The 27441-nt window shown below is 49.3% G+C and overlaps 6 protein-coding genes across 6 annotated transcripts, besides 6 other annotated features; 2 read left to right on the forward strand and 4 right to left on the reverse strand.

Moving 5' to 3' along the window:
- Window positions 1-3144: 3144 nt before the first annotated feature.
- Window positions 3145-3185: a microsatellite.
- A 974-nt stretch (window positions 3186-4159) lies between these two features.
- Window positions 4160-4188: a microsatellite.
- Window positions 4189-5504: 1316 nt separating this feature from the next.
- On the forward strand, window positions 5505-7110 carry FPSE_05224 (uncharacterized protein; the record flags this gene model as incomplete). Its single annotated transcript, XM_009258342.1, has 2 exons — window positions 5505-6189; window positions 6293-7110. The coding sequence occupies 2 exons, from the start codon at window positions 5505-5507 to the stop codon at window positions 7108-7110; spliced, it is 1503 nt and encodes a 500-aa protein (XP_009256617.1).
- A 334-nt stretch (window positions 7111-7444) lies between these two features.
- Window positions 7445-7467: a repeat region.
- A 1029-nt stretch (window positions 7468-8496) lies between these two features.
- Window positions 8497-8539: a microsatellite.
- Window positions 8540-9490: 951 nt separating this feature from the next.
- Window positions 9491-9519: a microsatellite.
- A 3297-nt stretch (window positions 9520-12816) lies between these two features.
- On the reverse strand, window positions 12817-14508 carry FPSE_05223 (uncharacterized protein; the record flags this gene model as incomplete). The annotated part of the gene is made up of 3 exons (XM_009258341.1): window positions 12817-12949; window positions 13003-13114; window positions 13161-14508. The coding sequence occupies 3 exons, from the start codon at window positions 14506-14508 to the stop codon at window positions 12817-12819; spliced, it is 1593 nt and encodes a 530-aa protein (XP_009256616.1).
- A 996-nt stretch (window positions 14509-15504) lies between these two features.
- FPSE_05222 (uncharacterized protein) lies at window positions 15505-17207 on the reverse strand (the record flags this gene model as incomplete). The annotated part of the gene is made up of 4 exons (XM_009258340.1): window positions 15505-15669; window positions 15718-16114; window positions 16178-16774; window positions 16825-17207. 4 exons carry the CDS (start codon window positions 17205-17207, stop codon window positions 15505-15507), a joined length of 1542 nt encoding a protein of 513 aa, XP_009256615.1.
- Window positions 17208-17568: 361 nt separating this feature from the next.
- On the reverse strand, window positions 17569-18012 carry FPSE_05221 (uncharacterized protein; the record flags this gene model as incomplete). Its single annotated transcript, XM_009258339.1, has 1 exon — window positions 17569-18012. One exon carries the CDS (start codon window positions 18010-18012, stop codon window positions 17569-17571), a length of 444 nt encoding a protein of 147 aa, XP_009256614.1.
- Window positions 18013-20225: 2213 nt separating this feature from the next.
- On the reverse strand, window positions 20226-22730 carry FPSE_05220 (uncharacterized protein; the record flags this gene model as incomplete). Its single annotated transcript, XM_009258338.1, has 9 exons — window positions 20226-20454; window positions 20502-20545; window positions 20595-21309; window positions 21362-21476; window positions 21525-21857; window positions 21908-21964; window positions 22009-22380; window positions 22437-22573; window positions 22627-22730. 9 exons carry the CDS (start codon window positions 22728-22730, stop codon window positions 20226-20228), a joined length of 2106 nt encoding a protein of 701 aa, XP_009256613.1.
- Window positions 22731-23224: 494 nt separating this feature from the next.
- Window positions 23225-23264: a microsatellite.
- A 935-nt stretch (window positions 23265-24199) lies between these two features.
- FPSE_05219 (uncharacterized protein) lies at window positions 24200-26914 on the forward strand (the record flags this gene model as incomplete). The annotated part of the gene is made up of 1 exon (XM_009258337.1): window positions 24200-26914. One exon carries the CDS (start codon window positions 24200-24202, stop codon window positions 26912-26914), a length of 2715 nt encoding a protein of 904 aa, XP_009256612.1.
- Between the last annotated feature and the right edge of the window lie 527 nt (window positions 26915-27441).

Below are 27441 nucleotides of genomic sequence, written 5' to 3' on the forward strand. Positions count from 1 at the left end.
TTGAGGTTCGAGACCAGCATCGCTTTAAACTTTTGCGTAGCCAAGGCGACAGACGAACGTTGACTTTCTCCTTACGGCAAGTTTCTGAGCTGATCGGCCTTGGAGTGCCGCAAGATGGTGTGGCGAGGAAATAGACACGGAAAGTCAATTGCGATTGATAGCGGCTGATGGTAGATCTTGATGAACTGTTTGTATGTGAGAAGTTGGTTGGAGACGGACGGACTACCTAGACGAGGCGGGTTCTTCCCTTGTGCGTCGTTTCTCTTTGAGAATAGAACAGAATATGATCCCCCGTGACAACCCATGTAGGTTCAACAGCGTTGCATTTGTCCCTCATCCCTTGCATCCACACGCTACGTAAAGCAGCCCTTGCAGACATCCAACGTTTGGCGGTGAATCTACAACGGAGAGTCTCAGTATCGCTATCAGGCCATCTTCGAAACGCAACTGCCCTAGTGCGGTAATAGGGTTGGCGACGACGTCCAAGACGGTTTGTCTTTACTCCATCATATCAGAAGATAACCAGCTGTTTCCAAGAATAAGAACTGGCTCATCAAGTTTATTGCATGTGACACTGATTAACAAGATCGATCTGAAGATCGTTATCAGGCCAGAAATAAGTCCAAGCTCGTCGTGTTTCCCTGCAAGGACATGATTGAAACGCAGCATCTCAATCGGGCTAGAAACACCATTAATGGTCGAGATATCGCTCAAGCCAAAACCAAGTGTGTCATGCTGATACATATTGCTACCGCCGGTTTAAACACAAATGCATCCGTGGTTCCCGGGGAAGTGAGCCTGGCGGCACTTGATGGTGTCAACAACAAGCTCATGCCTTTATTTCCCTTCCATCATCTCATGATCTACCAAAGGACAGGAGGCTTGCTGATTTGCAGCTGCCCTCTGTACGACACGATAGTTGACGTCTTAATTGATGCATAGTCATGACTCAGAGCTCATCGTAGCTGCGCATAGTTTCCTCTAAGTGAGTGCATGACCGGCAGTGCAAAGGATAACTCCCTATTGGATCACTATGGCTGTATTATTCTGGGAAAACCTTTTCCTTCAGAACCTGCGCCGTTTCCTGGAACTGCACAGAGGATTGTCCCGATTTGCTGCTCGTACATTTTACAATCCACGATGGTCTTGGTCTCTCACAAGTTCCAACGCTTGATGGTACCGCTTATGCATAATAGCAGCTGATAATGGACTGGGATTCGACCTATCGTGCATTGCCGTGATGGGATAACCGCTGGCTTATGATCGAGTCTGCAGTAGAGCGAGCAGGTTTCGACCAGCAGTCAAAACACACACAAATCAGACCATGCATAACATGCAGCACCGTATACCGAAACAAATGCCAGGGACGGCGTACCGATTTGCCTCGCCGATGCCCACGGCCGCAGGGCAAGAAGCTCGTCCCTCCTGGTAATCCTGAAGCCAGCACGCTACGCTTCAGCTACAGTAGATAGTGTATGATCGACGCCCCGGACTCAATTCGAGTCTGGAGATTGACTTGGATAATTACAGCGCCGGGCACTTGCTCCAAGGGTCACCACATCGGCATCAGAGGAATCAGTGCTCGCTGGCGTGAGATGGGTCGATTCTAGGGGTGATCCTTGTGACCCAGTAGGCAATTTTGCATGGCAGCCAGGCCACCAGTGCCAAAAGCCAAGTAGCCAAGCTCCAAGGATTGACACAGCAAGCGGCCTCACTCTGTGTCGAGGTGGATCAGATGTTTGGTTTCTTGTTGGTCAACTAGGTCGCCCACAGAGAAACCGAGAGCACAGGGCAACAAACGGGGAATAAGGGAGGACCAAGATCTCCAACATCATCTCGGTGCTAAGCCCTGAATGGCTTAGACGCGCCCGTGGATTTGGACTTGCATCTTGGATAGTTAATTGGCAATCACGGTGAAGCGTCCTTTTTCGAACTGCCAGACCGCTTCTCTTGGGTCCCATTCCCCATCGACCCCGTCTTGGGTTGACAACTGTTAAGTTGACCATGAGACGGTAATAGCCTAGACACTGTCTTGACTGCCCGATCTACAGGGGAGAGGGGGGCCACTGAACAACAATCAACTGAAGCGGAATACCAGGGTCCCTTGGAGGAATTTTAACTGTCATATCGACATGGAATAGGGTAGCCGAGACAGTTAGACAGTTGTTGAATGGATATACGGAGTTACGGTATGACTGCGTCCTCCACCTGAAGTTCTATCAAGAAATTTTACTTGGTTGTAAAGAGAAACATGTTTGAGGAGGCAAAGTCGTGCGATAATGGTTCGTGGCTAGAACCAAAAAGGTTGAGGTCGAAAGCAAGTGATCAAGATCTCACATATTGACAGACAAGGTGCAATGACCAGGCATGCCTGAAATCCTCCTCCTTCTGGCAAAAAGGCTTTCAGATCCGGGGGCTTGAGGGAGGCACAGTAACTGTGCGACACCTGTACGCAATCAATGACAGGAACCGACCTGGGTCTCGCTGTCACATTCGCATTCACACCGTAAACCCGTTATCAGTAAACAAAGTGAGAACCATGCATCCAATGCATCCATCCATCCAACACAGCACAACACACACGTACACGACAAAGATCACAGGTTCTTTGATAGAAGGTAGGTAGTGGGGCGCATTCCCTTGGCTGTGTATAGCCTCTTATTGGACGCCTCTTTTGTAAACGGTTTCCCCCAGTCAGCCTCACTGTCCCGTCGTGGCCTGTTCAAAGGCCTGAAAGGGTCTCTTGACAGAGGAGCAAAGTCCTAGCCGACAGGGGTACAGGCACACAACACACAGTCTGCCTGCATCTCACCGCGGCCTGGGACCACTGGGTGGTACTTGATACACCCGGGCAAGGTTGCGCACAGGTTACATTACATTTTACAGCAGACAGAGAGTCGACACTCGCCGACTGCATCTGTCTACTTTGAGTAATACTGCGTAATCCAGGGTCTGGGTCTGTGCCAGTAACTGGAGCTGCGTGCAAACAGAAAACCTGCCAGCACGGTTGAGGCCCGTTCGAGGGTACCCTATATGTCGTTGGACGGATACGTGCAGACATGAGCAAATAGATGGATACCATTAGGTATCTGGATGAAATGAGTGCCTGAGATAGTGTGAGAGTGAGTGGCAGGCCTCGCTTGGGACAAGTCAGAACGAGACAAGACGAGACATGACAAGACAAGGGCAGCACACAAGAACATTACAGACCAGACTGTAGCCTCATGTTACTGTTCGTTCTCCATATGACCATCGCTTGTAGATGAAACACCATGTTGCTTCGTTAATCAGGACGGAATAAGCAAATCTCGCTCATTCTCATATCAGCCTTGTCGAAATGTGATGAGCGTGACATGATATCTCGATATCTGATACATTTTCTTGTTGCACCAATCAGAGCTCAAAGACGGGAGAGTTGAAAGTTCAACCATGGCTCAGCAAAGAATGCCGATCCTATCGCGGAGCTGCATAAAAATAAAATAGTGAAAAAGCAAAAGCTTGAAGAGACTGGCATAAACTTATGCAGCGCTTAGCCGCTCTAGCCCCGATGTGCATGATGCATCCATAGTTTCTTCCTGCTTCCCTCGTCCAGAGCAGTCTTACTGGCTGTTGGGGAAGGAGCGACCCCCATTAGTGATGGATCGTCACAGTTCAGCACCTGCAACACCTGCAACAGTGGTGCCAGTTCACACTTTTCTTCGGGCACATCGACATCACATTTCAGCCCCCCCCTCTCTAACTAAACCTGAGGCACGTATACTGCTGCTGCTAGACATTCAGACTCTTTGATCAGTCCCGTCTCTCAGACCTACTCTTGGGTCCTTCTGTTTCCATGACTTCATGCATTCCTTTTTGTGCAAACACGTTGTCAAGCGCCACACAGACGCCCACTCTATTCAATACCTGAGCCAATCGCTTGTTGCACGGTCGATTTTCTGTTTTGTTCGTCGTGTTCAAGTGCTCAAGGTTTGCTGTTTCGTTCCAGTTGTTTCTCCTGAAGCAGGTCCGGCAAAAGGTAAACTGCCCTGCCTGATATGCGGGAAACATGGCTGGGGCCAAACTCTACGTAGTCAAAATAACTCATCATTAATTACAGTTGGTAACTGACGGCATGACATACATTGCACACGACAAACACAGGTACAGTGCATACGATAGAACAGCACAGCACAGCGCAGCACAGCACAGAAAGCCGGCCTCCGTTACTGCTGTCCCCCGCCCTACGCCGCGCCGGCCGGTGATTGCAAGACACAGGCAGACGGAGCATGGCAGGCTAGGGAGGCAAAGCTACGCTACGCTACGGCACTGCACTGCGCTGGAAAAAACCAAATTGTGATTCATCACGGGGGCTGTTGATTATGACGATTCGCCCGACGGGTGGAGAGTAACCAGTCAAGTTACAGAGAGGACACGCAGCACAAAGACGGCTACGGCGCAGTGCACTCTGGGGGTGTCAGCAGAGCACACAGCAGCAGACGGAGCGCCGCCCTGGATGCTAGAGATCTGCCACCGCACGCTTGTGAGTGGTCAAAGACAGGTGGCCGACCAGTGGGCCGATGGATGGCGTTAGTGCTGAGACTTGAGACTCAGACTCAGAGCGACACCCAAAGAGATGGTGGGCCCGCCAGACAACCTGAGAGGACCGCCGTGTGTCGTGGCCTAGAGGCAGTGACACAGAGGACCACTTTATTCAACTATCTAACGGATCCTTGCCCTTTCGTATATTGCTCAGCGTCACCAAACCAGACCAAACCTTTCCTTGTCAAGTTAGCCGACGCCTCCATCCAAGACGCCCCCCCCCTTCCCTTGGACTCTACGCCTAGACAAGAATAGAGCATTAACGCACAACGAGGCCAAGACAAGGCCCCCCATGTCATTAATCTCTCCAATGGCCAGGGGTCTAATGAGGTGGTGGGTCTTAATCCACGCAATCCAAGTCCGAGGCGTGAAATGGAAGACTGTACGTACCTTTGTCTTGTGTGTGTCTCGCTCTGTGCTCGTCCGCCTTGTCATTGTCACTAGAGACGGCTTAACTTATCTACTGGCTTTGCCCATCTCCAAACTGGGCCGGATCTAGTTTGAAGAACCTCTATCACAACTTTCACGACACTCCTTCCGGCACCTTCTTCCACCTTCGCAGACGTGACCATTAGGTCTCCTCTTGTCGACTACGGTACACTCACAAAACTCCCTTCGACAATCCTCGGAAGGTCGACAACTTCATTCATACTCTACATCTCCTCGACCCGTTGATTCGGCTGTCGGGACCCTGCCTACAAACAACTACTCACTCAACCACAACCCAGGAACTTTTTAATCAACGACCCATTTGGACTGGACTTTTGGATCAGGATCCCTTGCTGGCCGTAGGAAATACTATCCAGTGTTTTCTTCTCATTTTCCTTTTGTGTCTGCCGTGCCATTTTGGATTATCTTTCCGGCCCCAGGATCTACTTCAACCCATATACCCAGTTCTAGGATTTTGCCAGATACAATCAGATAACATGCAGCAACATGCCATTTTCGGTTACCAAACCCCTCCGCCATCTCCCGGATTCGATCATCCCAAGGTCCCGGTTCAACAGCCCTTTGCTGCTCCCCGACACTTTCAGGCCCGATGTATTCCTCTGGCCCCGGAGGCCAGGCTGGGCCGCGTGCTTGAGGGCACTCTCCAGTTGACTGACATCCTTGGCACCGGTGCTTATGGCGTCGTCTACCTGGCTGTCGACCTTAAGACCGGAGGTAAATACGCTGTCAAGTGCTTGAGCAAGTTCAACCCCGATGGAACCCCTTTGGAACAAAGACAATTTGCCTACCAACAACGAGAGATTCGTCTACACTGGAAGGCATCGGAGCACCACAATGTGGTCCAGATGCTCAAGATTGTTAATGATCCTGACTGCATCTATGTTATTCTTGAATACTGTCCCGAAGGTGATTTGTTCTTGAATATCACAGAGCGCGGTCAATATGTTGGTAAGGATGAACTGTCAAGGAATATCTTTCTCCAAATCCTGGATGCCGTTGAACACTGCCACAACCTTGGAATCTACCACCGGGATCTTAAGCCGGAGAACATCCTTGTGACAGACCACGGAGACACTGTTAAGCTGGCTGACTTTGGTCTCGCCACTTCTGATGATCGATCCGAGGACTACGGATGCGGTTCAACATTTTACATGAGTCCAGGTACATATTATCTTCCCCCTCTCCCCCCCCTCGCAACCCCCTTTCGCAATGATATGATTGCCATGGACACACAACTAACATATTTTCTTTTCCCTCTTATCAGAATGCCTGGACCCCTCTGCTAGGAAGCCCTACTATCTATGCGCCCCCAATGATGTCTGGAGCCTTGGAGTTATCCTCGTCAACCTCACCTGTGGACGCAACCCATGGAAGCAAGCCTCTTTCCAGGACTCTACTTACCGTGCCTATGCCGGATCCAAGGACTTTTTGAAGACCATCCTCCCTCTTTCAGATGAACTGAACGACATTCTGGGACGCATCTTCGAACCTATCCCCGAGCAACGGATCACTCTTCCAGAGCTCCGACACAAGATCATGGCCTGCTCCATGTTTACCATGCCGCCCGTGTCGGCTGTACCGACACCTCCGGCCTCACCAAACCACATTATCGAATACGTTTCTTCCGAGGATGCCATCATTGACGACTACGACTATGATTCACCCGCCTCCTCGGATGATGAGGGTTCGCTCACCTCGAGCGACTCTACCATTGATGACCTGGACGACGAGTTTGAACAGGAACGCCAGATGCCCCAGACTCCTCCCGAGTTTGCCCCGCACACGTTCGACCCTGAGGACCCCAAAGAACACCAACTCATCTACCACAGCCAGGAATTCGTTCCCCAGAAGTACTCTGGGCCCATCCCCGTGCCAGTGGCCGTTCCCCCTCAGCCCATGCTTTGCCAACAGGTTCCTATGCCAGTACAGGCTCAGGTCCCCGTCCAAGCTCCTTGTCAACCCAAATCATACTTCCCTATCTGGGATATGGTTAAATACGTTCAACAGGTGCCGATGCTTCAGCACCATGTACCCTTCCATCAACAGGTCCCCTTTATGCCCACGTTCCAAGGCTGTTATTAAGCTCGCGACATAAGACGTCACCTGCTTTCAACACAACAACCACTCCTATTATTATTACGACCTTACCTGGATGAGATATCACCAAGGCCTTAACCCCGCAGGCCGAGGACACTATTTGATTCTACCATTTACCACCTTGGATATCACTCGACATTTTTAATATCGACCCCTGGCCCTGTATGCCCACCATTGAGGGGACCACACCACTCACAGGAACCCAGCTCAAAGGCCGTGCAAGGATACGCCTACCAAAAATATTTTACGACCCTATGAATGACAGTCCGGAATTGTTTCTTTTCGGCCTCGATTCCACATCTTGGAGCAGCGTTTCCGGTTTTTATTTTATTTTATTTTTTTCCCCTTTGTCACAAAATTTTATTTTCACTTACAAAATACCTTTTTAAAAAGCGAGGAGTTTTGTCTTTTCGAATCTTATGAGGATGGGCAAGATATCAGTTGTAGAAGCATGATGTTTGGCGCATCAAGATTTTATGGGGGGCACCTTTTGTTTTCTCTACAGAGACAATAATGTCTGGAAGATGGAGTTGTCCACTTCCTGACTTTGTCCTTTTTTCTCTCTCTACCAGCCAAGACTGGCCCACTATTGGAACCCGGATATACCAGAGGATAACGACATTTGTGTTATTTGTACTCCTCGTTTTTGTTTACTGCTATGACTGTCTTGGAAAGGCGCTGGTCTTTTTTCTGATAGAAGCGGGAAGAATAGCCATGGGTAGTGCTTGAGTTGGATCAGAGATACCTCTTTCAATTATTTTTATCATGACGGATCGGACGAAGGAGTTACTTTTCTTTTTCCAGTGAGGAAGAAAAGAGAATGAACAAGATGTCTTGGATTTGACACTTGTTACAAGATTAGAGAAGAAGACATGGCTCGATAGCCACAGCGCATAAAGCATAGCATTGCGTCGCGCAACATACGTTTACTGAGGGAAGACGGCACCTCGCACAAAAAAGATGCATCTGCCGATCATCCAATGAATGAAAGACAAACATTTTTTGAGATATCTCAACTCATACTACATACTCCCTCCCATGCTTGTGTCCAAATTGTTATGTGATCGTTAGTGACGAATACCGGTGGGACGGACAGTGGGTGGCGATTGCTTCAACACTGCCGACCTTTGGTTACCAATGTCTGGTCTGGTCTGTTAGTGACAGCTCAAAAGTCTCGGCCCCATCCTGACTAGGTCTGGTTTACCGCAGACGCTACGGCGCTCCCGTCTCGACCTGCAGGAGGGACGGCGCATTCGAACACATGTTTGGTGATGCAGATTATCACTTTAGCAGCCCTTGTCTCTTAGCACAAGATTGGTTAGATTCTGCATGCTTGTGCATCGTGGGGCGGGCGTTGCAGTCAACGCTCGTAAGAGAAAAAAGAGAGAGAAAAAGAAAAGAAAAGAAAAGAAAATGGGTAAAAAACAAGGCGAGAACGTGGCGGCCAATAAACAGGGGTAGTCTCGTTAGGGCGAACGGCATTGCATTGGAGGAGTTCTGGAATGGTTGTGTGGAGATGAAGACGGCGAATCACGGACCTGAAGGAGACGAAGAAGCAAAATGTGAGGCGGGCTTTGGGAGGGTAGTGTGATATGCCCGAGTCGATTATTGGGGCGATGGATTCTTGGGCAATCTTACAACTTGACTTGGGAGGACTCGGGCTCACCACTCTTGGATGATGGTGGTGGTCAAGTTATGAAAGCGAAGCTATTCAGGGAAACATGTTTGAGTCAAGGAAGGTGTACTCCATCGTTGACTCTTACAGTACTTGGATGGGTCATATCCATCAGATGATAACTTGGTTCAAGCAGGCTTTTGGGCTGACACGCAACTTGGCACCGTACAGTAGTAGCACACTGCAAGTGACTGGTCAGGCAAAACTGCCGACTCGACTTTGCTTTGAGGTGAGACAATCGGGCATGAGAATGGGACCGTTGGCTCCTGATACTGTCGTACCGCATGTACGGATGTGCGATGGTCATCTCTGTTACACTCACTCTACTCAGGACAGAGTACTGGAGTGGTCAGTAGGTACGTACAGAATCAATAGTCTGTCTGAATCTGAATAGTTCGCATCTTGGTCTTTCACCGCTTATCTAATGTAATCGAACCGATTTGTTCATACATACGGAGACACATGTATTGAAGATGACCTCGTCAACTTGAACTCTATGTACGCAAGAGGAATGTAAGTCGTCTTGTTGGGCCCCCATGTTTCGAGTATATTAAATGCGCTCAGACTTCTCGTTCCTTCGTCTCGTGGCATCCTCATCCTACCTAGTAAGCAATTAATCTCCGAAAGCAGTTGAACATGGTCCCCAGAAATGTTTAATTGTCGTTACAGTTTATCAGACCAGGGAAGTGGAGGGCAGGGCAGGGCAGGGCAAGGCAGGGGGGTGTGGAGGAACGAACATGTTGATCTGTCAGAAAGGATGAGAGAGTGAGGGAAACAGGATAGAGTCATAACGGACGGGCCACATGGTGCCCCATTCCTCATCTCCCAACTACTTGCTACCTGCATGTCAAACAAAGGCCAAGAGGGATGTGATATGATGTGATACACACAACGGCAACTGCTTCCATGGACATGAAAGCGCAATCTTGAGTCCATCGTCTCGCATTCCCGAGTGATTGTTTCCGGGGGCGGGCAAAAAGCAAAGTATTCAAGGTACGGCACCAAGAGACTCTACCTAAGCCACGAGGTTTTTCGGTTTCGCTTAGCTTGATATAGGCTGGCTTTTACAGTTCAGTCTAAACGAGCCCAATTTCGGTGTCCTGTCCCTCGATGGATTCGAGGGCATCCTACGTCTTGGCAGGCAAGAATAGGGAAAAAAGGCGAAGAAAAAGGACTACCGTACTGACGGACCGCACTAGCAATCAACAAGTTGTCGATCATGGTCCGGAAAGTGGGCGTATGGTTTACTAGACTGCGGTATAGCTAAATTAGTGAGAGGGCCCGTGAGGCGACGGAGAGTTTTTAATAGAGAAGCGAGAAACTTAGGCGATGGGTTCGGGTTCGGGGAGAAAGAGAGTCAACTGGAATGTGTCTTGAAGCGTGGTCTGCACGCAGTTTGTGCATGGCAAGGTGTATCGTATCAATCACATCACATTAGACGAGCCAGGGCTGAACTTTGCCAAGTTTTTTCTCTCTCTATTTGTGCCTAGCTAGCTAGCCTAGTATAGCTTACCAACCAGTGTCACTCTAGACTTGGCTCTGAGCTAAAAACCTGAGAGCAGCAGTTGCAGTAGTTGGAGGATCCAACATAACCCGAGCCAACCGGGCCCCTGAGCAACAGACAGACATATCAACTCTCACAGGCTCACATTAGACTCGGTAAGCCAGGATTTAGATTACGAGGAGAGCAACATGAATGGGCAAGCATCTATGATACTAATTACGATACTATAACGCCAAGAAACAATCTAGAATACCTTGACTCTTGATAATACTCGGTCCAAAGTCCGTCGTAACTGTAGATCTGTGGCTACAGCCTCCCTTCGGATGGCCCCGAAAATCAACATCATGATGCCCACGGACCTGTCCTGTCTACCAGGCTAACCTCGCTTGCCTGCTTACTTGCCTTCCCGTCTCCCGTGCATCATCGTGGCTACAAGATAAATCTTGAGCTTGATCAAAAACGCCCCTCCCTCCCTTCCCCCTTCAAGCCTTAATCAAGCCCAAGGCACGGATCCAAACTCAGCCTCTCCAGAAATTGTTAGTGTCCCAATCGGCAGCCATCGTCATTTGCTTCAGCTTTGTAATGTGCGGTTACGACTCATGAGCAGGTAAGCGAGTGGACCATCATTCTGTTCCCGGCCCTCATGGTGGCCTCTCAATAGCAATTGCCGTGAGACTCCATGTTGGTTAGTTGGGCTATTGGGCTGCCTAGTGAATAAGCAAGCCTGCTTGCAATGATAACCCACGTTAATAGGCTTCGTCGCTTTACGGACCGAAACTCTGTTTGCCTGATAGTCTCCCCAAGGGGCGGGGGGACGAATGTCGATGTGTCACGTTTCAATTACCCACGAGTCAAGCCCAGGTCGTTTTCCACAGTCAGAGTCAGGGATCGTCATTATAGCCATGCATGATTACATTTGACTTTGGAGGCTATGCTGCCATCGTGGGAGATTTGCAAAAGAAGAGCTGGACAGCAAACAAACAAATGAAAAAGGGTTCTGACTAAAAGGCTTGGACCATGTGAGCTACTCTATCGTGTCGTAAAACTCTCAATGCTACAGCGTTACATGGCGTTCGGGTTACGATATCCGTCGTTTCAGTCGAGAGAAATGCTTTTTGCTTTGTTTAATGCCTTTCAGCCTTTCAGCCTTCGGGGTAAAGGAGATTGGAGGATACAGGGAATCTTAGAGTTTGTGGTGGTTGAAGCTTTCGGCAACTCATGTAGACAGCGGCTGAAGTGGCTGAACTCGAGCCACTGAACTCTTTTACTCCAACTGAAACAGCCCATATAAGTCCTTTTGATACGAGGCTTTGTGATGCTGTGTTATTGCTGAGAGTGGCGGTTAGTCATGGTGTAAGTGGTCGTAGGTGGCTGGATCGCATGATGTTGAAGGAGATGACGATATGGAATGGGAAATTACTGTCCATTCTCAATACCAAGATCATCCTTGATGATAATATCGCCGAACAGAGCCTCTTACGCCCAGGAGTAAAGTTTGGTGGTGACATCTGTGAGGGCGAGGGAAGTATGCTCCCGACTGCTACTCTTCAGGCAGCTCGATAACTCAAGCGCGCGAATGTCAGTTGTTATCTGGCTTTGAACTACTGACTAGCAGAATCAGATTAATGAATGCATATTCCTTGGAGGTAACGATTTGAGCTACGGATGGTTGACGACAGCCGGCCGTCACTCCGCATTGCACGTATCATCATTGCAACGGGTGTATGTGAACTCAGTCATCCACGTCTACGTGAGGCCTCTGAGAACAAGGAGGTTAGGAAGTTGTATCTATAATTGGACCTGAAGAGTAATATGTGATGTTGTTTACGTCGAGGATGAGTTGCTCAGTGTCAACTTGTGGTACAGGCACATGTTGCGCTTCTTGCTGAAACAACGATCAGCCAACTGAGTGTCACCCAAGGAGACATTTACTGGGCCGAAACTCATATCAAAGAGCAGTTTAGAGCGATTCTAAAGTACTGGGCTATTTGTGTATGTGATTTGCAGCGTAAACGTTCATCTATGGTGGAGTGTTCATGTTATTTCACCATCTGTGTCTCCCAGGCTTCCCCTATGTCCTCATATGTCTGCGATTCCACATACAATACTCTATGCATTTAAATACAACCCATCTGTATCCTTCTATCAGTTTTTAAGAGTCGCTTTGTCTGTTGTTTGCGACTGTTGACGAATGATCCAGTTCCCTCGCCTGTATCTTCAAGTCAATAGGGTGCACTTCCTCATTCCCGGAGTTGGACTAATCCCATGAGCGAGCAAGTACTTCGGTACCACCTTAAACTACATGGCGGTATCGCATACGTTTCGTCTGTATTTGCATCGTGGGTATGCACAATGCATGCTTGTTGTGTGATGGTCGGCCATTCCATGGTAAAGGCTTAAGAGCCCAGGTTGGGTACAATTTATTATAACTTCTAATTCACTATGACTTAATATTCATCTCAGACCGTCTTCAATCCCAGTGTAGAATTCAAGGGCTGTACGAGGTATTCTCTTAGGATACCACCTCGTGGTCTTCCTCGGACTTCTTAAATGCATCATGCAGGGGGATATCTGACAATGACACAACCTTTGTCTTCTTGACAAACTTCCAGATCAAGTATGCTGCAATAACGAGAGGAATGACCCTGTACATCCAATATTAGTAAAAAATCGTCTCCAGACCAAGTCGAGCACTTACAAATACGAAGACACAAAGCCAACAGGGTCCCAGTTGCCCTTGGTAAAGACCCTGAACCCACCGGTGAACAATATGAGCAATGTCATAAATAATCCCACGCATGAAGAGTAGACTATCGACGTTAGCAAAGGTCATCCCGTAGTATTGGGGTTACTTACAGGTCCAGGAGTTGTGCCAGGGTAGCCTTTCGATCGGGATACCTTGTTTCTTCATGGCGAGCCTCAGTCGAATGTGATTCAACAAGATCGATGACCAAGAGACCAAAACCCCAGCCGCAGTCAAGTTAACCAACCACCAGAACACAGTCATGGCTCCGTTGGATAAGCTCATGAAGCTAAGGAACATGAAGCAGGTGAAGAAAAGGACACAAACATAGGGCACGCCCCACGAGTTCGTTCTGAGAAAGATCTGGGGCGCTTGTCGCTTGAGGGCCAGGCCATACAGGACACGAGTGCCGGCTAGAAGACTCTGGTTTGAAGCGGACCATGCAGACGTGATAACAACAGCGTTGACCACTGACGGTATGGCTCGAATGCCAGCTGCAGAAGCTGCTATAACGAAAGGGCTTTGTCCCGCAGCTCCTGATTGATCGTTGAGTCTTTCGTCGTCACTGCGGACCAACATGCCGACGATGAGGATGGCCAGGATGTAGAAGACAAGAATTCGGATAAATACATTCTTGCATGCCTTGGGGATCGCTCGCTGCGGGTTTCGTGTCTCTGCAGCTGCCATGGCGATGGACTCTACTCCTGCAAAGGAGAAGACAGCGCTGGTCATGACAGACCAGTATCCAAGGAATTTGCCCCAGTTACCACTGGCGATGTACTCAACGAAAGGTCCAGGATTCTTCCAATACCTAAAGCCAATGCGCTCTGTTCCCGGGATACCGCCCAAGTTGATGACCAGGCCCAGGATGATGAGGAACACAACGAGAAGGATCTTGAGGAGAGCGAACCAGAACTCAACCTCTCCAAAGACGCGCACAAAACAGAGCCCCACAACTGTCGTCAGAACGATGAAGATGATGATCCATACTGATGGGTTGATATCGGTCCAGAACTCGAACAAGACACAAATGGCCGTGATCTCAGAAGGTATTGATAGGATGTTGCCGTAAACCAATATTAATCCGATCGCAAAGCCCCAAGCCGGGTCAACCAGAAATTCAGCGTGTCGCACAAAGGCTCCTGTAACCGGTAGTAGCGCAGCGACTTCTCCCAGGGCGAATTGGACGGCGCACACTACGAGACCGACGGTGGCATAACCAAGCAGCGCGCCCAAAGGACCGCCGGTTTGCACAGACTGGCCCAGACCGAGGAACAGACCTGTTCCAATGGCGCCGGCGATACCAAGCATAGACAAATGCCTTTCATGCAAGCCGCGCTGAAGATTCTCCTCTTCGGTGGCTGTAACGAGATCTCCATCGTGATTCCTCTGTAGCACCGCCGCTGTTTCAACATCACTAGTCGGGGCCGGCTTAACGCCAGCAAGAACGTCGGCGCTCATTCTGACGCCTTCGATCTTTGAGATTCTGACGCCTCCGATCTCTGAGATTTCGATATGTTGCTAGTAAGTGAATTGGTATCGATCCTTTTCATCAGTGAAGGAGGAATCGATGGGCGCTGACGATCCAGAAAGCCTTTTCTCTTATCGACGCCATCTTAAGAGATAATGGTGCAATTTGGGTAACGATAATCAGACCGGGGTTCAGCCACGGATAGCGGCAGCAATTTTTTTTTTCTTCTCTCTCTGTATTTTAAATCACTCGCGGATGTAGTTGCTCTTTTGATACATGGCGCGGTTGATGGGGTGGGTTTTGACTCCATTTAAAGGAATTTGCTAAAGTTTATTTTGTTCTAGAAGGCGGTGATCGTGGTCTCTTTATCGCCCGTTGTGGTTACCCTATACATTTGCGATGACATGAGGGCATCATGAGCCTCAGGGTATTAGAAAAATTAGCCGCTGGAAGCATAAGAGACGAAATTAGTAGGTCAGCTTATGCTACTTAGACTATACCCTTTAGGCTATTTATTTTTGTATACTAAGCGTTAAGAGGGCAACGTTTCTGCTACCCACTAGGTATCCTTCTCTTGTACATGCCCTAGTGGTTGCTTCTGTTCAACAGTCACCGGAGCAGAACACATGTCACCCCTTCAGACCCATTTCGCTGCGAAAGACACGCTATCTGGGCTTACTGGAACAGTATATGATAGATCCGATACAAAGCCCCCGGCTAATCCATTTGCCATGCCCCGACAAGTTCAGTCATCTAATAAACAATACTGCGTTTTATAATTTTAGACCCCCGAACAACGCTTAGTTATTGGTACGTGGGAGTAAGTAAGACATGTATTATTCATAAGCCTGTAAAGTAACTCTATCTCCAAGGTACGGTATGAGAGCCACGTTCTAGTGTGTTGTTGAGCGCAGACAAAGACAGCCATGATGAGTTGCTGCTCACTTGAGTCCCATCGCATATTATCGCCGATATGACTGCGGGCCTCAGTCCAGGTCGTCGTCTCGGCGATAGCCTCTCAGCAGCTTGATATACTCGAACGCAGAGAGATTGGGCTTGCACGTGGTATCTACCTTAGGCATCGATCCGCTGTTGAAGTATCTGGCCACAATATCATCAGTGCAGTTGGAGGGATGAGTGGTAAATGAATGCTACGGTAGTCAGTATACCAATGACTTAAGGGAAGACGGGAGACTCACTCCAACACCTTCGTGAACGACGACCCGACTTCCTGGAAACCTGGAAGAAACCTCCCAAGCCGAGATTAAAGGAGTAATAGGATCGTAGATACCGTTGACGATGAGAACAGGGTTCTTCGTATCTATTCGACGAAGGCTATTGGCATCGATTTGTTCAGCCGCTTGGAACTTCCACCGAGCACATTGGAACCTGTCCAACGCTGCCGTATCGCCAAAAGGACCTTGATCCAGATTTGCCTGATAGATGGAGAAAAGGTCGTCAGGAGTATTGGGGCGGAAAGACGCATCGCCACATGCGATCATGTATAAAGCAGAGGCACCGTTCGAATCTATATCGTCATAGGAGGAAAAGGGGAGGAATGCAACTGCCTCATTACCTTCCAGAGCACCTTTTATCCTTGCATCCAACTAAGGGTAAAGTAAAGGAGTGTATAGGTGATTAAACACGAGTGATTCAAACTGGTTCGCTTTCGAGTTCGGCCTCCCTGTCGTGCTGAGAGTGTCATCGAAACGATACAACATCTGTGCTTCGCTGTAAGCCTTGAGGAGACTCGCTTTTGTAGAATAGTTGGCCGCTAGAGAACAAGACTGGGGTCCAGCTGCAATACATTCGTCGAAAAAGTGCAGGATAGCTTTCTCAGCATCTTTGGTGCCACTCTTCCAGGTGCCGGTAAAGTATTCATCTGCAAGAAGGTTGCTATCGAGAAGCATGCGGCCGATACGGTTGGGAAACATAGCCGCCAGAACTTGGCCTAGGACAGTTCCGTATGAGGATCCCCAGTAGTTGATCTGGTTGCCTTCTCCGAGGGCGTCAGCAATCTTGACGATATCCCTGGCGACAAACGGCGTGCCGTAAAAGCGCCCAGTATCTGCATGGTCTTTGTAACAAGCATCGGCGAGTTCACCTGCATTCCGCCAGGCGTCGCACTTGATCCGTTTCCAGTCAACATCATTCACTGTATCATCACCCTCGTAGAGTATTTGCTGGGGCGATAAGGTAGAAAGAGAGCTGTCGAAGTAACCGCCGCATGTAGCAGTCAATGTCTGGCCAGAGCCACTGGTCGGGGTAAGTAACTTTGCGAATTGTCCCCTGAGATGATCTCTTACCGTGGATCAAAACTGATGACATCGTAGTGTCCACCAAGGACATCTACAAGCCGGCCACGCGAGTCAATAACAGAAGACACACCGGAAGAACCTGGACCACCGGGATTGTAGAAAACACTGCCTTTACGTGGGTGTTTAGTCGCATTCACCTTTATTAAGTCGAGCACGAGGGGTCGGGAGCTGTCTTCATTGGTGTAATCGAGGGGCACCGAGAATTTGGCACAGTCGTAAGCTTTCTGAAGTCTGTTCCATATTTCGTTGCCAATGTCCAAATTGCACTGGCTCCAGGTAATGGTTGGAGTGCTTGAATCGAGGGCCCTCAGCGTTGCGGCTTGCACCGACTGCAGAAATAGGTGGCCGAGAAAGACGTTTCGCGACTTCATAATGCACAAGTAATGAATGGTATTGTGCTAGAGATATTGATGTGTTGGGTAAACAATGTTGTTGAGGGCGAGTTGATGTTTGATGGAGGCTCTACCAATGCTGGGTATCTATTGAGTAAAAACAATCGCTGTCCAAGGCATTCAAGGCAGGATTAGTCAGTCCCTACACAGTGGGAATGGCATCATAAACAGAAAGTGCCAACCAGGCAGGAGCTTGATACATTTGGGTTCTGTAGCGGGAAAGAATCACGGGTGATTTCCCTTCCCTTGACACATTGAAAACCGTGCTTTTTGCATCTTTATATTATGAGCTTCTCGTCTGCTCTACCTAATCTTGTCGCTTCAGGGAAAACTCGTCTCTTCATGGTGCTTCGTGAATATTCGCTGATTCGTTTGGTAACTCCGGTTTTATCACAATACTTGCTGGTGATGCGGAATGTTGGTGATTGTACTCGTATACTCCCTGCTGCTGCGGGATCGGTTGCGGATGAAGCTGACTTTCGCTGGCCTGTTGACTCACCACAGCAGCATCTTTGGCCCTTTGTGATCGTCTCCAAAGGAAGAAGCCGAGACCAGCAAGCAATAGCGCACCAGCAACGGATCCAACGGCGATTCCTGCGGTAGCTCCTGTGGAAAGCCCCCGATTTATATAGACAAATGTGTCGGACTCGCGGTTAGAGCTGCTGTCAGATGTGCTGACGTTGAACATTTGAGTAATGGCGATAGGATCCTCCCCCTTCACGTCGGTGTCGTTGTACAGCTGGAACCAGAAGACAGCGTCGATGTCCCAATCGGGACTGTCCATGTTAGTTTTCTGAAACCCATTCCGAGCTGTAAAGTCTGCCACCCAATAACTGCTTCTGTCGGTTGTATTGTCTAAGATATCTCGATTAGGCACATTTCCACGAGCACATCATAGACATTGCACCTACAGTCAAGCATGTATTGTATTTCTGATCCGTTGGGAAGAATTTGAGAGACTCCCAGGCTTAATGATGTGAGATCGGTTCTCCATTTGACAGGGATACTTTGCCCGATATTGTATCGTTGATTGTTGGCCGGATCAAGTTGATCGGTACCGTCGGCCAAGTTCCCGGGGTAGACAAAGAGAGTCACACACTGGACATAAGTGACCAAGCTGAGAAGCGAAATGAGAGGCCATGGAAGTGAATACATGGCTGCGTATTCGTAGTTCAGATGATCGTGAGGTGTAAGTGAACAGAGCTGGCAGACACCCAACCAAGCACAGACGCAAAGATGAAGGAAGTTCAGAGAATCAGGCAAGCGAAAGAACGAGCTCTAGCAAAGGGGGGCCATTTTCCTTTTTAATAACATGAGTTGAGCCCTGTTATTCTGTAGATCCTAGCTGTCGAGGTTTCATTTCAATCCGGAGGATCGTCATCCCTGGCAGAGTTGTATCCTCTAGCCTCGTAAAATATTTGGGTCAAAGCTTAGGGTACAAGAAAAAGAATAAACACATACTGTGGCGTAAACTACGGTGTACTGGCTGTCTTATTTTATCACTTCTACTTTTTGTCAGATTTTCTGCCACCTTTAGACTTGTCAACCTTGCTATATAGCATCATGTGAATATCATATTATATGGATCAAAGGACAGAATAATGGAAGAAAATTACGGACCAGCCAAGATAGGTATTGAATGCTTAAGAATGTCTAAAGCTGCACTTATTTAAGCGTTTTCTTGTTGAAGCTTGAGGTATGTATAACTTGAACGCGAAGGTCTTGTTTTCTTGGATCCACGCTTTGACATCTTGGCCTTGTGGATTTCGAAGCACAGCCGTTGTTTCTCGCCTATCAGACCCCATAACAGCTAAATCGCTTGCGCGTTTGAGTTCCGCAAAGGATCAGGATGCTTGCCAGCAAGACCGGATAGGAAATGGACTGCGGTGTGTATTTGCCAGGTACCCATGCCCTCGAATGATTGCTTACTCCGACTGAACTTGTACGACATGTACCATAAGTTGTTAGGTTGTCAGGCGGGTAGCAAAAAAACAGGAACTTGAAGCTATTCAGACGAAATTACTAGTCCACTCTGAGGCTATACACACACTAAGAGTGATCTAACATTAAGGTCAGCCACCAAATCAGTATCGGTTTTTATACAACCCACCTGGTTGTCCAAGCTAGCGATATCAGACCATAAACAACGGGCGATCTTCAAGATCTTGATCAGGATTCTGTGGGTGCTCCAGATGCCTGATCAACATTTCGAGTGCCGTACGCAATGCCCAGGCCGTGGTTCGTACAAAAGTATCGTAGTACATGCTACAGAAAAAGATAATCCTTTGTAGAACCAGTTAGCCATTTCCCACAAGAGAGACAAGAAGGGTATAATGTACACGAAATATGCAATGATGACTTCAAAGCGTCCCTGGCTGGATGGACAGTAGCATTGCTGGCCAGCCTCCATCGTGAAATAATGCGGCAGCTCATACAGTTTTTCTTGGTAGATGTTTAAACACGCTGGAGACACAGCGCGTGCTCCTGAACACAATCGGGTCGAGATAAAGCCCATGTTGGAGGATGTGATTGGAGGTCGGAAGCGTCTTGGTGGTTAATGAGGGAAAGTTACTGGATAGGAAGAAGAATTGAAGAAATTTCTTCTTTTATACAAGTAAAAAGTTTAAGATTGACGCATGGCTGATGTTACCAAGATAAACTCGGAAGTATATGAGCCTGAACAAATTTATATTTCAAGAGCCAGACCTGTACGTATGTGCTGGTGATGAAGTGTCCAACACTATCTCGAAGCTTAATAAAAAGACTAAAGTATCTATAGATATGGCCGTGTTAACATGATTCTTGTGTTCTGTTTGCTGAATGTATCGTAAATAACCAGTTCTATCCGTTCTGGCACTGAGAGCCTTCTAAGCACAATTGCGACCTCGCTATGCATGAAAGAAAGACATGATGAAACCATAATGCAAAATAACCGCCCAACGGACCTATCCATCGTCCTTGATAGTAGGGTATACTGAAAAGTATCTATCGATGCTTCTACTCATGATGCTCGTGAGATTCGCGAGAACGCGTGCGCGTAGAGGTAGTCTCGTCGCCCATTGACTTTTCGGTCGGCAGGACAATGGCGCGATCCAAAGCGTATGGGAGCCCGCGATGCCGCCCACGAATCATCATGGCGCAAATGACGAGTTTACTGAAAGTTGTAAATTCGGTGCAAAATGACGCACTAATCGTTGGGTATCCTAAACTCAAGCCGACATTACAACTACGGGACAGTTAGCGCTGCAAGTCGCTCGGGAGGATCGCACTTACTATGCCGACACACCCTCAAACAAGATGGGCCACATTGTGAAAGCCTGTTATCGTAAGTGGCATACTCTAAGTTGGAGTTGGAATGGTACTCACTATGTCGTTTCCATTCATAATCTTCTTATGCTCTGCGATGGTGATGCAGAAAAGTCCAAGACAAATGTACCACAGATCGAAACTGAGCTGATTCCGTAGATGTGTCACAAAATAGGAACCGCCATCTTCCTCATCCGGTTGTTGCTCATCCTCGTAGATTCCAAGGGAGCGTTCTTCGTAAGTATTGGAAGATCGAACCACGATAGAGATAGGATATACCGAAACGTACATCATGACCAGCAAAGCCAGTTGCACTGCTGGGTTGACGTTGGCCAGATTAAAAGTGGCAGTACCGGTGTGCCGTGAACTGACGGCCTGGAACACAGCGGCGCAAAATCTCTGCCATCCCGGGAGAACTGTAACAGTCGGATTGTCCAAATCAAGAAGAATGATGAAGAGGACATCGGCGACGTTGAGGAGGGTGAGAATGGCGAACAATGCCCAGGTCGGTCCGCTAGGGAACAGCAAGGTATAGCAGCGACGCGGATGATTCAGGAGAAAGTGTAACGGCTCTTGCAGTGAAGACTGTTTTGGAAAGACTCTCGACGCAGACCAGATGATAAAGCGGAGTAGAATAGGATAGAACGTATGTCCAGCAAGCGCGAGGGCGCTCATGATAAGCAGCGGAGCCGGGGCATCATTGAATGAGATCATTGAGTCAGGGGTCAAAGTGAAACCCAAGTTGGCGACCATAGTTTGAGCGGAGAAGATGGCCCTGAATAGGAGATGAGACAAGCTTGTTATCGTCAAATAGATATGGGACTTACCACCAGAAACGGTTCTGACCACATTCAGCAATATAGTCAACATACTTGCTGGGAGCATGGTTAACCCATCCTATCAGGCAGACAGCACCCAGGAATTGGAGAAAAGCGTAGTAGCCTGTATCCATTAGCGACTTTCTTGTAAATGGGGCACTTCAAGACTCACCAACGATGATCTTGAGGAGTAACTTTAGACTTTTGTACTCAATACCGCCAAGTTCCTCTCGGTCATCTGACGTCAAGTTGTGAAAGATGGAATTCCGCCCAATTGTCACCTCACGCGACAAGTTCGGGAAATCACCTACAGCAAGTGTCGGCGCTCTTGCTAACGGACGCTCCTTAGGACCTTGAGCAGTGTTGCCGATGACAAACAGCGAGGAAGCAACGGTAGCAACACGTTCTACCGAACGAACTTGGGACAGGATAAGACCACTGCGTCGATGGCGAAGAGTTCTGATGGAATTAGAATAGGTGCGAGAAATAGGCTCGATAGTATCATCTGGAGGAGCGGTTAGCACATATGCATGCAGAGTAGTGATATCACCGCACCATCTCGTGTATCTCTGCTAAAGGGACGGCCGCTGTTCAGCTCAACAAAAGGCAGTCCTAGAAACGTCAGCAGTGATCGGACAAGGATCGACGATGCATACCTTGATCACGGGCGCGGGGTCCAGGGATGTAGAGAGTAGAGTCTTGGTGTTCATGCCGAGGATGATGATCGGTTGAAGGGTCAAATGTGATCTTCGTCCCGTGTTCGGCCACCTTGTCGTCCTTAACGGGAGGTGTGCCATCTTCCACAGAACGTTGTGAATTTTGATCAGGAGCTGGGAGCGTTTGACTACGGGCCTCAATCTGGGGGAGTACATCCTTCTCTGCAGTGTTTCTGGGAACACGGTCTGTGACAGCACGCGCAATGCTGGGTCGGTGTTCAGGCTGCTCCGAAACGGGAATCCCGGCACCGATCTCAGGATCTTCCTTGGGATCTGGATCTGCGGCTCTGCGTCGGCTTAACAGAGTAGGAGCTTTGAGTAGAAAGTCAGTGACGTCTCGTTAAGCATGGGTAAGGTGATGGACTGACCGGCTTTCTTAAGGTATTTCCGGAACCAGATCAAACGCGCGACGACGACGATGATATTAATGACCACAGTATTGCAGACCAGGGGAATGAAGTAGAGGTACAACTGCTGGTACGTTCTGAGGACAGGGACATCGATACTGAATTGGTTAGTCCTGAGGGATAAACACGAGCGTTGCAGAAAGTGGCTCACGTAGTCAAGCCGGTAACGGTCGAGGCGCTGACACCCAGGAAATAAGCATCGATTGCACTGAGCTTGCCGTTAGGATATATAAAAAGGAAGCTAGAAAGACCCATGACAATGATGTATATATCTGCGTGTCGCCAAGAAGCACCGCTGTTAGTTGTATTGCATCTCGCAAGTAGTTTCAGTATACTGATATAATAGGCACTCACAATGCAACTTGACGAAATTGAGATTTGGGCGCCACATGGTTCGTCTGTTTGGCGTCAGACGCCGGAGACGACTGAAAGAAACCCTGGAGAGGGATGTTTGTCTTGGGGGGGGTTCCTTTTGCGAGCCGGGGATAAAGTTTGGATACTAAGGTATGAATTGCTGTGCCTTTCTTTAGCCGGAGAAAAAGAAGGAGTGAGTAGGTTGCAAGCCAACTCTTTTCAGAAAGGGGAGAGCAGGCGGGCAGTGCTTAAACAATTACCGCTAAGCCGAGAGGCCGGGATCCGATGACGGTATTGAAGGCATCTGCAGGTGCGTCAATCGAGGGAGGGCAACAATAGAGCCCAACAAGCAAGCAAGCAAGCCAGCCCTTGAGCGATGTGGATGTGGATGCAGCCAGCACAGCACAGCACATCACATCACAATACAGCACCGCATACCGAAGCGCCTGTTCCGACAAATATCCAGGGATAAGAAAAACAGCAAAGGGGATAACTATTGCAGAAACCGTAATCTCTACTCCATACGGGCAACAACATAAGCTTAAGCTGTTAGGCTGTGGAGTAGCGGTAAACAGACCCTGAAATGAGTTAGGAGGGTGAGGGATGACCTCGCGATTCCTGATTGGGCTTGAAAGATCAGATGCCGCCGCGGATTGATTGATTCGGGTGTTAGACTCTGGGCAGTGAGTGGCAGTGCAGCCAGTTCCGAAGGTCCAGTTACGAGTCATCCATCCACATGTTGTTGGTCCATGACAAAGGATCCAGAGGTCGGCAGTCATGGATGAATGAAATGAATTAACCATTTTCTTAGGTAAGGGATCGTCTAGAGTAGTAACCGTAAATCGATCAGCGACCGGTCGTAAATCGCGATTGTCCATCTGTCCGTGACTCCGCGGCTTTGCTCTCTGAAACAGGACCATGATTGCAGAGAGGTACAGGTACTTTCAAGTTCCATATCAAGATAGATAGGTAAGCATTTGGTTCTGACGCTAACGATGAATCGACGTTAGTTACTTTGCAAGTAAAACAATTTGTCTAAAAAGGTCGCCAAGCGCAAGCTCAGATGCCAAGCGCCAACCCCAGATCAACTATCTAACTGCAAGTGCTCGCAAACAGTTCCGATTACTGGGGACGAATAAATTATGTCATAGGCTAACCAAAAATGGACACGCACTATAATCGCGCGAACCTCTCTAAAAACGTGACTGACGTGATTGACGTGACGCGCCCGTCGCAACGCGGGCTCGGCTCTGTTCAGCCTGTATCACACATATCATGAAAATTAAGTAAACAACAAATTCAATTTCCTACATACAAACTCGTTGTCAAAATTGTTCAATGTTAACCTCACTCGCAAATTGCCTCTAAATATGGATTTTAATTTTGGCCATAGTGCCCCTTCAGCCTCTGCCTCTGCTTCTTCGTCCGACTGGCTCGGTCATGGTCAGCGCGTTGCGATGCCAAATTCATCTCCTGGTGCGCCCCATGCAATGCCAGAAGATGATGTTTCTTTCGCCGAGTCGTATCGTCCCGAGACGTCTCCTCTCTTCAATCCGATCTATGCACCTCGCGACAACGCTGCCGAAACCGCGCCTCCAGTTGGAACGAGTCCCGGACCTGCACCTACTTGGCCCTGGCAGCGCGATGCATCGACCCTTGATAAAACCTTGAACAGCGACAATTTCAATTCGCCTGATGCTTCCCCTCTACCAACAAAGCCCACGTCACATGAACCTGTCTCCACTGAAAGACCTGCCGAAGCACAGGAAGCCTTTTCTTCCCAGCGCGCCCCGCTGTCACCGCCGGAACAGCCAGCCGGCGAGGAGACCATCGTTCAGCAGGATACCACAGAGGAAATAGTCCGGGTCGAAAGTGATATCGACACGCCAGCTGCCGAGGAGTCGCGAGTCGAGGTTTACGAGCACAGCGAAACCATTATTCAGTCATCAGAGAAGCAACCAGAGGAAACACCCTCACAGAACGACCGCGACAATGAAGTCGCAACAGGCGAAACTGATCGTGTCGAAGAAACACCCACCGATGCTCACATCGACCTGCTGAGTGATGCCGAGAAACTTGTTGATGGCCAGAAAACTCCCTTGCAAGAGCAGTCCAACTCACCAGAACCCAGTTCAGCCCCGGCGGTAGGACCTGGCAAACTCAGATCCGCCCTACTTTCCGTAGGAAGAGGATTGATGAAGCGCATGTCAGCACCGGCAGTCGCGACTTCCGAACAAGATGATGTCCAGACTGGCCGAGCTGTGTCATCACAGCCCGAGCAGCAGACTGAGACAGGAGCGTCAACACCATCCCTTGTCGTTGAGCTCAAGAAGATGTCAGATACAGAGAAAGCATCATTCACCGAAGTATCCGATAAGGAGGAAGAAGATATGCCTGCACCTTCCGCCAAGCGAGGTCGACCTCGCAAACAAAGCCTTGCCGATAAGACTACGGCATCTGTCACCAAGTCTGCTCGTGGGCGTCGCGATATCGCGTCTGCGCCGGCGTCTCCTGCAGTTAAACCCCCTTCGGTCGCGAAACGCGCCCGCAAGTCTATGCCAGCTAGCACTACTGTCGATGAAACTCCTAAGAAGCGAGGACGACCGCGAAAGAGTGACGCTCTAGCTACCCCAGCCCCGCCCCCAAGCACCGCAAAGAGGGGCCGACCGAGAAAGTCCGAGGCCACTCCAATTGCTGTTCCGAGCGCATCGAAGCCTTTGTCTGCTAGAGGCCGCAGAGTAGCTAGTGCTAGCAAGGCTGCCGTCACCCCTCGAAGGCCTGCCACCGCTCGTACTCCCAAGACAGTTATCGGACTACAGGCAGCCGCAACGCCCGCGTCGACCCCTAAGCCACGTGGTCGACCGCCCAAAAACCCCAAGCCGACGGAAGAAGCTGCGCCTGAAGTTGAGGTACCCAAGCGCGCTGGTCGTACAAGCCAAGCTTCCAACGCAGCTGAAGATACTCCTGCTAAGACTACTCGTGCTGTAAAGCCACGCGCTGTTCCCTCCCCCGCTAAGCGTGGCCGACCACCAAAGAATGCTGCTTCTTCTCCTGCCCCCAAGACTGAAACTCAGACAGCCACAAAAAGAGGACGAGGTGCTGCCGCGGAGCCTAAGGAAGACGCACCTGTTGAAGCACCCAAACGACGCGGCCGCCCAGCTGCCAAGGTGGAGGCACCAGCAACTGAAGAACCCGCCTCTGAGCCCAAGACTCGAAAGCGTGGCCGTCCGGCCGCCACAGAAGAGACCCCCGCTGAGGAGCCAGCACCCAAGAGACGCGGCCGTGCAGCCAAGTCTGCTCCGGAAGAACAGCCCGTGACTGCCCCGAAACGACGTGGTCGGGCTGCTGCTTCGGAGGCCACAGGAGAGCCGGTAGCTGAGCCTGCTACATCCAAGAAGCGTGGAGCAGCCAAGACCGTCACAAAGACCGAAGACACCACTTCCGAACCTGTGACACCAAAGAAGCGGGGACGGGGTGCTGCTGCTGCGAAGGCTGTCGAGGATGTACCAGCCGAGACCACCACCAAGCGTGGTCGTGGGAAGCGATCTGCGCCCGAACCAGAACCAGAGGCTGAGGCACCTGAGCCTGCGACCAAGAAGCGACGTACAACGCGCAAAGCTGAGGAGCCTGCTCCTGCCAAGTCAGCCAAGGCTACTTCTGCTAAGAAACCCGGACGACCGGCCAAAGCTACCAAAGAAGCTGTCGAGGAATCAGCACCCAAGCGCGGCAAGTCTGCACGTTCAAAGGCTGCTGAGGCCGCGTCCGTTGAAGAAGCGCCTAAGCCCGCCAAGCGAGGTCGAGGCCCTGCAAGGAAGAAGGCAGAGCCAGCTGTTGAAGCCGAAGCCGAAGCCAAAGCCGAAGCCGAAGCCGAAAAGCCCAAAGCTCGTGGACGACCTGCAAAAGGAAAGTCTGGAAAGGGCGAGCTTCCAAGCACCAAGAATGCGGAAGCACCCGCAGCTAAGCGTGGACGAGGAGCCGCGGCGAAGACCACAGCTGCTGCTGCTGCTCCTGCTCCTACCAAGGTGACCAAGACAGGCAGGGCGGCACAAACTGGTGTCCGAAGAGGACTACGATCCAGGGGTTGAGCTTACGATGGATGTTTTAACGCAAAAAGCAAGAAATCGTCAGGTAGTACCTGATTACTGGGCAGGTTCTTGTTGTTTCGTTGTAAATGATAGACTACGGAATTCGCAAAGATCAATATGAAATGGGATGGGACGGTTAGGCGCCATGAATTACAGCATTTGTATTGTATTATGCATAGCGAATAAATATGTTCGTTACTATGTGCTTTTGAACAAATATATTTTCACCTGTCATTTGTTTCTTGGAAATTGATGTATTGACGGGGTGTGCTGATGCTGTGATGATATTCAGAGGTGATGGTACTTGCTTGACACAGGCTCAGTATCAATCTCGCGCCCTTAGAGACGACTCGCGCAGTGTCGACATGACACGTATTATCGTGCAATAATTTCAACAAGCGGGTTTAGCTCAGTTGGGAGAGCGTCAGACTGAAGTCAAACTTCAATCATTACGATATCTGAAGGTCATGTGTTCGATCCACATAAACCGCATGTTTTTTTCTTTTAGCCATGAGCAAATGTGGATC

This window comes from Fusarium pseudograminearum, chromosome 2 (genome assembly GCF_000303195.2).
Source record: "Fusarium pseudograminearum CS3096 chromosome 2, whole genome shotgun sequence".
NCBI lineage: Eukaryota > Fungi > Ascomycota > Sordariomycetes > Hypocreales > Nectriaceae > Fusarium > Fusarium pseudograminearum.